This window comes from Mus pahari, chromosome 3 (genome assembly GCF_900095145.1).
Source record: "Mus pahari chromosome 3, PAHARI_EIJ_v1.1, whole genome shotgun sequence".
In the NCBI taxonomy this organism is placed as follows: domain Eukaryota; kingdom Metazoa; phylum Chordata; class Mammalia; order Rodentia; family Muridae; genus Mus; species Mus pahari.
The window spans coordinates 118976779-118986140 of record NC_034592.1 but is presented as its reverse complement, the minus strand read 5'-3'; the positions used below and the strand labels follow the sequence as shown (position 1 = coordinate 118986140).

The following is a 9362-nucleotide window of genomic DNA, read 5'->3' as shown; positions in this document are numbered from 1 at the left end:
TGTGTTTTCATTTTTTTATTAGAGAAGTTGTACATTGAATTTTAGCCTTCATGGAATCATAATTTTCTCTGCCCTCTTCAGAGGAACACACAGAGTCTATTTGTACAACCATATACAACAATAAAGTTGGCATCTTGTATTCTAAAATCAGGAATCTGACTCTTGTTAGGCTACCAGGTCCCCGCACACGCCTCTGGGTTCGGGCAGCATGACTTCATCCCATCGGTGCACTTTATGAGACACCTGCAAGGCAACTACAGCAGGCGAAAAGACCATGCAGATTAACACGGTAGCAAATCGTTTGTATATTTAACAGACATAAAAAGGTAATTTCCTGATATGAAAGTCTGAAAATCTGCATAAATATTTTTGTGTAAAATTAAATTAGTTATGTATTTTTTCAAACTAGAACTTGAAGTATCAAGAATGCCCACATAATTCATATACACATATATATAGACTTTTTCATTATGCTAAAAGTCTTGATAGTCAAATAATATTCTGTGCCATACATTTACTTAACCAGTATTTATTTGGTGTTAGGTTAACTGTGTCTGAATGGGTTAGTCATAATTGGTGCTTGTGCATCATGCAAAACATTATGTCTATGATTCCTGTTTACTAGTCTTGTCGTGTGGTAATGTTTAGATGATTTTTGCGCTATAACCGTGAGAATTAAGGAGTATAAATACTTTGTACATGGTCACATTTACAAACATTTGCCAATAACCACTTGACGATCCTTACAGTGTACAGTGAATTGCAATATGTGGAATCGGCAGAAGCAATTCCTGCAAAGCGGTGTCAGCTGTAAACTTTCTGAAACGAGCCTGCCGAGTCCCCCTAGGAGCACTGATGAGCTTGGCACAGATACACCGTTTTGTGTCTCTATTGTCCTAACGATTTCTGCAACATTTACAGGAAGTTAGCATCTTATGGCATGGTAAAGACATGGCACTTACTGATGAGGTAACTTAGGTGTAGAAAATTCTGCAAAGTGATTTGTATAGCAGACCGCCACTTCTGCTAATGAACTGTAGACAGTGTTGTTTCTTCTAGTGCATGCGCTTACTATTAAGTTACTAATGCACTAATTTTTTTTTTTTTTTTTTTGCAGCAGCTCAAACATGTCCTAATGCACCACAAAGCAGAGTTGTTATCACCAAGCCCACTGGCTTGTGTTGCTGTCTCATAGCAAACATGTTTAAGTTGTGTATCATGATTCAACTCTGCCTGTCAGGAATAGGGGATTTCTTCTCTCTCTCTCTCTCTCTCTCTCTCTCTCTCTCTCTCTCTCTCTCTCTCTGTGTGTGTGTGTGTCTTCATAGCTACTTTTGGTTGGCCAAAGAAATTCAATAATTTAATACTCAAATTGTTAAATATAAGAACGTTTGGTCATCCCCAGTCCCTGTGGTTTCAGGTAACACCGTGTCGATACATAAAAGAAACAAAAAGAAAACAGCTTTTGTCTGTGGAGTCTGTGTTCAGAAGCTGGGCATGACCTTCTGGGGTTCCATGGACTTCCAGCTTCAGTTTGCATGCTGGAGTTTCATACTACTGTTGCTGGTCTGCGGTCCATCTCGGCTTCCAATTTCACCATCTGCTGCATCTCCTTCGCCTACAACACCAGAAACACAGCCTTACACATGGAAATTCCCTTCTGAAGGTCCCCACTGGCCCTAGACTCTCTTCCTGCTAAACCTATCCTTATTACATAAATGGCAAGCGGACCGGAAGTCTCGGAAGTTCTAGGGGTTATTTTCAGAAATGCAGAATCTTGGAGTTCGATTAAGAGCCACAGGATCTGAATCTTTATTTCAACAGGATCTTGCAAGAAACTTTCACGGTACACAAAAATCTGGGAAAATCTGGCTTACAAATTTCTGGAGAAAACCACATGAAAAGAACTTGAGCCAGATACTTAAATGATGTCAAGTCAAACTGTTTAATTTAGTGTCTTGTGACTTTGGATAATTCCATCACTTTCAGAATAGCAGTGCTTTTATACAACTAATTTTTCAAGCAGCCTTAAGTTTATTTAAAAGTAATTACTTCAGAGTCTATGGATGGGGCTAGGCAAGGTAAGAGCATGTACGTTACACAGCTTTGACTAGAGTTCTACAAACAGAACACTGCAGGAGCAGGCAGGATGCTAGAAATCTTACTAGCCAAACTCTGGCCTTTTGCTTCTCTGAAGTAATTTACTTTTTATGGACTGGCAGGATATAAGCGGGGTGAATTTAAAATCATGAATTAAGACAGTCACTAAAGCAACAAGCTTATTTGAGAGGAGCTATAGAAGCAGGTTCTAGGAATGGACATGGGGAAAATCAATCAAGTGGTTCATTTCAACTTTTACTTATTTTCTAACCAAAACCTAGATACCCAACCCACATGCTTGCAATGTTTGAAAGGTTAAGAAACCCACCTCCTTTTTTCAGTGATATACCACTGAAACAAAGGACAGGTAAGAATGGAAAATGAGAAATCTATAGAGATATATTCTGAAAGGAAAATTCTGAAGTGCTGTGATATTACGGTCCATGTCTGCTTTGATATTCCACCTAAATGGAAGGTCAGAGAAAGGGGCTGGCCAATTCTAGATCATACTAGAAGTACCTAAATCTCCCAAATGAAGTCTCAGAACAAAAATAAATTTATGTCACAGATAATGCAGTGCTGTTATTATTATTATTTCAATATTATGTCTTTCGTTTTCGTTTTAGTGCGGGTAGATACAGCATCACTAAAGAATTTTAGATCCATGTAAATTTGGGGCTAATGAATCCCACTACCCATATAATTTTCAATGCCTGACATACAGTAATACTCACAAGGAAATGAAGAAATGGAGAAAATATACAAATGTGAAATAATGACACAGACAGTATTCATGAGAGATGACAGTGAGACATTTTCAGCACTGGAAATTAAATGACTTGGTGTTCAGTAAACAGTAATAAAAGATTCCCTACATTTTGGCCCCTTTGCATTTAAGAATTCTATTGAGCATAGTTTAAAATGCATAATGAAATACCATTCAAAGATTGCTCTGAGAGCTAAGTTGTAACACAAGTAGCATGGCCATCCATTTTTATTGCCTGGGATCACTTAGCAGATGTCTGGCTATTACAACACACATCTTTCTCAAAAACATTCTGTTTCTGTTTCCAAGAGTCAATTATATAGTCATCTTATAAGGGGTGACTAGCCATAGGCAGACAAAACTTAACAGAGAACATGGCAAAAGCCATTGTATTATAACATTTCTTCACACAGACCACAACATTACATCATTGAAAAGGACCAACAGACATTATATAAAAATAATGTTCTTAGTCTGGGTTGTCTTTATGGTACCAACCCAATTCTTGGATTTGTAATTGGAAATGCTGGCTAAAACACTCCCACAAGCGAATGTGACAGCATTTCAGATTAAGTAGTATGAGGAATTCAAGCATGAAATCGCCAGGGTTTTAAGTCTAAACCCTTAAGATATCAGTTAGCTATAACCAGATGGGAGTCATAAATGGAAATCAAACCAAGAATACTGACATAGCCAGGAAGGAAAGCAAGGTCTTGCTTATCATCAAAATTTCAGTCCTACCTTGTGTTTGGGACACTGCATGACAGGATTTCAAAAGCTGTTTGTACAAAAATAGTAATGTCAAAATTGAGTCATATACAGAAAACAAAGAAAATAAATGAATACTGAAGTGATTTTGAGAAATGAATGCAAAACTATATACAGAAAAGCAAAAGGCTAAGAGTAAAACATGTACACACCCATTGGCAACAAGTTTCCCCAAGCTGAGCTCAACAAAGAAAAAAGGAATAACAAAAGAACCAACCAATGCCTATTAGCACAACGTGTGTCGCTCTCCTGTGAGTGGGTAGGGAGCCTTAGCTTTGCCGAGCCCTTTCCCTCACTCTACTGAATGATAGGGTTGATGACAGATATTAATTTTTAAGACTTAAATGTGACAGTAATGGAATCATTAAATGTCTGAAATGGTACATGTCAAGACAGATGAAACACTGGGTGGTTGGAGGACTATGAGAAAATCTAAGTCACAAGATTACAATATGTGTACATATATGTCCTGGCCCTTGGGAAGCTAAGTGAACAACTGGCTGATAAAAGAAGCCAGACTAGAGAGTGCTTTACAAAGGACAGGATCCAGAATCAAGACCAAACTGTGTGAGCTGTTTCACTCAATGTCTTTGACAGTTGTCTGGTTAGTTACATAGATCCACAGGGCTTTATTTTGGGGTTGATAGGGCATGGCTAAGAAGACTACAATAGGAAAAAGTAAGAAACCAGAAAAGGCGACATTATATGGATGTGTAGATTAAAGCATCTTTGGTTTACATGCAAGGAAGAAACCTGGGGCTTAAGAAAGGGTTGGAAGATGGCTTTAGAAGTCTCAGACTGTGGGACTATGGCGACCTGTTTTGCTAAGAGAATGTGTACTTGGCTTTGAATGGAGCTCTGCTACATGGCTTCAGCCTTTGTGTCTATGAGGAAGCAAGGGATTCCCTGCGTCTCCGCCCTGGGTACAGGAGAGGATTATAGCAGGCAGAGGGACTGAGGGTTCAGTGCTTCCCGACCTTCGTGTTAAAAAAATACACTACCGAAATCAGGTGTTTAATTGGTTATGAAACAAGAGATATTGTATTTTCAAATTAATGCTTAATGTAGAAATTCAACTCCCAATTCTACATGTGGAGAAAGTTTCTATTTGAATGACTTTCCCTCGAATATGATTACATTTTTACATCTGGATATTTTTCATGTTCAGTGCTTTCTTAAGTTTCTGTGACTCAAAAATCTCACTTTTGTGGGTGGTAGATGTACTTATGACATATTAATAGGTAATATATGAGCTTTAAGAGCAGAAAGCCTGAATCTTTCCAAAATGGTCCCAATCAATACGACTATCAGTAAGCCAGGGTTTTAATGCAAGTAGTCTTACATGGTTCAACTTACCCATGTATTAGTATGATGTGCATAGTGATTTCTTTATTATGCTTTAAAAGTAGCAACACCTGAAAACTGTATTCTCTAGCTATGTAGTGATGAGTAATTTTTATCACATTTACATTCTTTAGTCAAACTTGTTGCTAAGCAACACAGTAATTTCTAAATAGTTTCTTAATTTAGATAGTTAAATCCTAAGCGTGCCTTGCCTTTCATCAGGCCCTTTTCTGAAAGAAGATTCGAAAGCCTCTCAGAGATGCTCATCCTTGGCTTTCTTTGAACACCTCCCCCCCCCCCCAGTGAGTTCTGAAGCTTTGGAGATAATGGTGGCTCAACCCTTTCTTATAGTCTCATGTCGCCTCGGGGACACATACTGAGAGGTGCTTTCAGGACAGAAAGCATAAATTGCATGGTGTGTACCAGAGGTATTTATGAGTTGGTCAAAAGAACTGGACTGCTAGGACCAAACGTGTGAACTGTCTCTCTTGAGGACCCAGGCAGTATTCATGACTAGAACTGAGTAGCTGAACTTAATTCACACCCATGAGAGGACTGGGTTCTGTCCAACAGAGAGTGAGAGCGAGAGCGAGGACTTGAAACAAGAAGCTAGGTTTGTTACCTAAGCCACAACACAGAAAAATGACTTTTGGTTTTGTGTTCCTCTCTCAAGGACCTTTCAAAGTGTAATTCCTTCTGAAGTACTCTTCAGGATGAGCTATTAACTCTGAAAAAAGTCTTAGGTAGGATTGCTTCCTAGAAGGGAAGAAATGTGAAATAAAAATGCAGTATGATTATTTCTTCAAAAAGCTCTATAAAGTTTCTAAACTGTGAAGATAATCATCAAAGTCCAATGTCTGAATCAAGGTTGAAAAGGGACCAAGTGAGACAGAGGAAATGTGCACCTTGCTAGGAGCTCCAGCCTGGGGAGCTCGAGGTCCAAAGGAAGGTCGCTGGGCCGTGGATCACATGGGATGGAGCCTGCTGCACTACACTTGCCACGCTTCGTTGGAAACAGACTTGTCCAGGTGTCTTAACTGACTAAGTGGAGTTTGGATAACTACTGCTGTGTACAACTGTTCTTCTCTATTGAGTGTTTTTTTGTTTTGTTTTTTTTTGCTTGTTTGTTTGTTTTTGAGAAGCAAACAAACCCGGAGAAGATGCTGAACACTCTTCACTAGGTTGTTAAGTTGTGGGGGCAAGAATTTAGATCCCACCGTGAAGCCCTGGGAAGAATTTACAAGTTTACTTTTTAGATTGGCGGTAAAAATAGAGGGTTCTTCTCTTTTACTTTTAATACACTAACACCTACAGGCTGTAAGCTGTAAAACTGCAAACAAAAATGAAGAAGTGGTTCATAACTTGTTTGCTTAGGACCATCACACTTGGAACCCATCCTGTCATAGACTCGAAGGACAACTTTACACTCTTAATCTCCCAGAGCCTCTTGCCTCTCTCACTCCACAAAAGGCGCTTCTGCTCTTTTTGGATGAAGAGGAGGAAGTCCAGTAAGACCGAACAAGTCTGTCTACCTTCCACTGTATTTCCTGACCACAGGGTTCCTGTGGGCCATGGCACTGCGTCCCTGAAGCTGCCTGTTTGCCTATGTCTGTTATTTACACGGAGTGAAATACCTGCTCGTTCTGTTTCTCTAGGAATTCTAGGTGCTCCAGCTGGACCTTTTTCAACTGATCCATTTCTTTCGACTGCTTCATCGCCAGCTGGAAAGAAAATGTGATCAATGTCATGTTGTCTCAAAATTGTAAATGATGGATCGCTTACTGGGTTTATAATTTAACCAAGGGTGATCACATTTTTCAAAAAGGAATGAAAAAGGAGCCTGAAAACTGTTAAGCGTTTAAACTCGTAGTGTATATTGGACCGATCTTTCCTTCCCAAGTCTTAGAAACTGGCTGAGCGCTTATGCATGACTGGAAGGTGGCACTGTCACCTCCACAAGGCGCTGTTAGTTAATTTCCATAATGATTTTAGTAAGAGATCGCTTTGGCTTTCAGGGAGGGGCCAAGCTGGAATACTTGATGTACAGGAAAAAATGAAGTTAGGTAAATGAGCTTGCAAGGCTGGCATGCAGCACGAGTTACATTTTCCAAAGAGGAGTGCCTAGAAAAACATGGGATACTTACTCTCTTTCTTTCTTCTAGGAACTTTTTAGTGTTGCTGCTGTTCAACTCCCTGACTCGCCTAAAAACAATGGAGACAAGTAACATTTCAGTCCAACAGCGTGTGGGATTGCCTCGCTTACATCCATCACAAACTGTCTTCCCTCACTTCCTGGAGAAGACCGTTGTGTCCTTTCCCTTTAATTTTTATTGTATCATTTTTTTTTTTCAAACACACAAAATAGATAGGAAAATAGAAAACCACCTGTACACATCACTCAGATTAACCAATACTTATGTTTCTTTATAATTTCCCGTTCCTGTGAATGTGTGTTTACCTGTGTGAGTTTATTTCCACCACACATGTGCAGGAGCCCCAAGAGAACAGAAGGTGTTGGAGCCTCTGGTACTAGAGTTATAGATTAGATTTTGTGCTGCTAAGTGCGGGCCCCCAAATCCTGAAGTCTGTATGTAGCCCCTGTGACCAAGCCACTTCTGATTGGTAAGATGCCAACAGCCAATAGCTGCACAGAAGAGACATAAGTGGGGTTTAGGTTTCCCAGGGTTTGGGGTCTGAGGAGAACCAGGAGGGGAGGAAGAGGAGTGCAGGGGGAAGAAGGAGAAGCCACCATGGGTTAGGAGTCAAGAGAACCTGGGCCTGTGGGCTGGCCAATTGGAGTGAAGAGCAGCAGTGATGAAGCACAGGCAGTAGTAGGCGGGGCTATTGATAGGGAAGTAGATCCTAACAGTATGGAGGGGAGATGTCTGCCCAGCTCTTGTGCTGTTGCAGGCTTATTGCAAATATAAAGTCGTGTGTGTGTGTGTGTGTGTGTGTGTGTGTGTGTGTTTCATCCGGGAACTTAAATAGCAAGGGCGGGGGCCGGGATTAAATACTTTCTTCAACAGTGACAGGCAGTTGTGACCTGCCAAGTGGGCGCGGGGAAGTAAACTGAGGTTCTCCGCAAGAACAGTAGCACCCTTAACCACAGAGCCATCTGTCCAGTCCCTGCTCTCCTATTTTTAAAGACAGAATTTTAGACATAAAATTTAAACTTCCTCTGTACTCCTTCACATTCTATTTTCCCTTCTTCCTCTCCTTGGAGGAAGTCCCGAGGCTGACAGAGGCTTACTTAGCCATATCTTAATATTTTTTAACCAAAATGGATGTGTCCACATGAAATACATCTAAGTGTTCTCAAACCTTCCTGTGCCACGGACAGACTGCTGTGCTCCAAGCCTAAGAGTATGACTCAGTGGGGCTGAGAGGGCCTGGGCATCAGCATTTCTAACAGGACCCCCCAAAACCCCCGCTACTGCCGGCACGCTAAAATCATTCTGTGTGTTCTCAGGACTTAGGACATTTTGGGTATATTTCCTTCAGACACTCAAGCTCCAAGACTGGCTTGCTGGCAGGATATAGACAACTTCATCTTCATCCTATGGCTTCATCTTCACCCCACGGCTCCCGCCCCTAGGTTAGTGCATCGTGCTATTTTAACTGATTGTAGGTGTGGGCTTTTCATTACTGCACAACAGAGAGCTGGGTGAACTCCTGCAGTAATGGTGGCTGCTTAGGCTTCTCTGTTTGTGCTCACCACATGTGCAGTTTTCCTGTTCTCTTTTAGAATAGTATTTTTTTTTTCTTCTTTGAAAATTTATACATGCATACACTCTAAATTTCCTACTGTCTTCCTCCAGCTTTCCCCAGGGCCTGCCCTCCAAGTTCATGCCTTCTTTAGTTCTTATTATCACCATTAATAACCCCCAAATCCAATTAGTGCTGACTGCATTCACATGGATGTGGGGCTGTCCACGGGGACGTGTGTATTTTCCGAAGCAATTCTCCATTCCATGCAGAGTTTCAGATTTACCATTAGCATTATAGCTGCTTTGAAAATGATTTGCCTCTGTTTATTTTTCTTTTCATTCCAAATATCACTAATTCATGTTTCTTTTCTCCTCTTGATCATTCTTGCTGACAATCTTCTGAGTGAATCATTAGGTTTTTTTATTTTATTTTTTTCATTTTTAGATAAGCTATTACTTTACTGCATGCTTTCTCTTGCTTTTTTTTCCCTCCTACTTTAGCAATTTGTGCATTCCTTTATTTATTTTGACCTGGGATCTTGATGTTCACTTTGGTTTCTCCTTTCCTTGAGTCTTCAGATCATTAATTTTCACATTTTTGTTTGTTTGTTTTTGAGACAGGGTTTCTCTGTATAGCCCTGGCTGTCCTGGAACTCACTTTGTAGACCAGGCTGGCC

General features: G+C 40.4%; 1 protein-coding gene across 14 annotated transcripts in view; it reads right to left on the bottom strand.

The window, feature by feature from the left end:
* Positions 1 to 9362, bottom strand: part of Plcb4 (phospholipase C beta 4) — a 368815-nt gene continuing 359453 nt past the window's right edge. For 10 of the 14 annotated variants that reach the window (XM_029535870.1, XM_029535877.1, XM_029535869.1 and 7 more), the window contains 4 exons: positions 7123 to 7180; positions 6613 to 6699; positions 3608 to 3644; positions 1 to 1618 (listed from right to left, as the gene is read on the bottom strand). In XM_029535870.1, the coding sequence (XP_029391730.1) occupies positions 1530 to 1618; positions 3608 to 3644; positions 6613 to 6699; positions 7123 to 7180 (271 nt within the window). In that variant the 3' untranslated portion in view covers positions 1 to 1529. The remainder of the gene's footprint in view (positions 1619 to 3607; positions 3645 to 6612; positions 6700 to 7122; positions 7181 to 9362) is intronic. The other 4 variants (XM_029535879.1, XM_029535881.1, XM_029535878.1 and 1 more) reach the window with 2 other exon arrangements.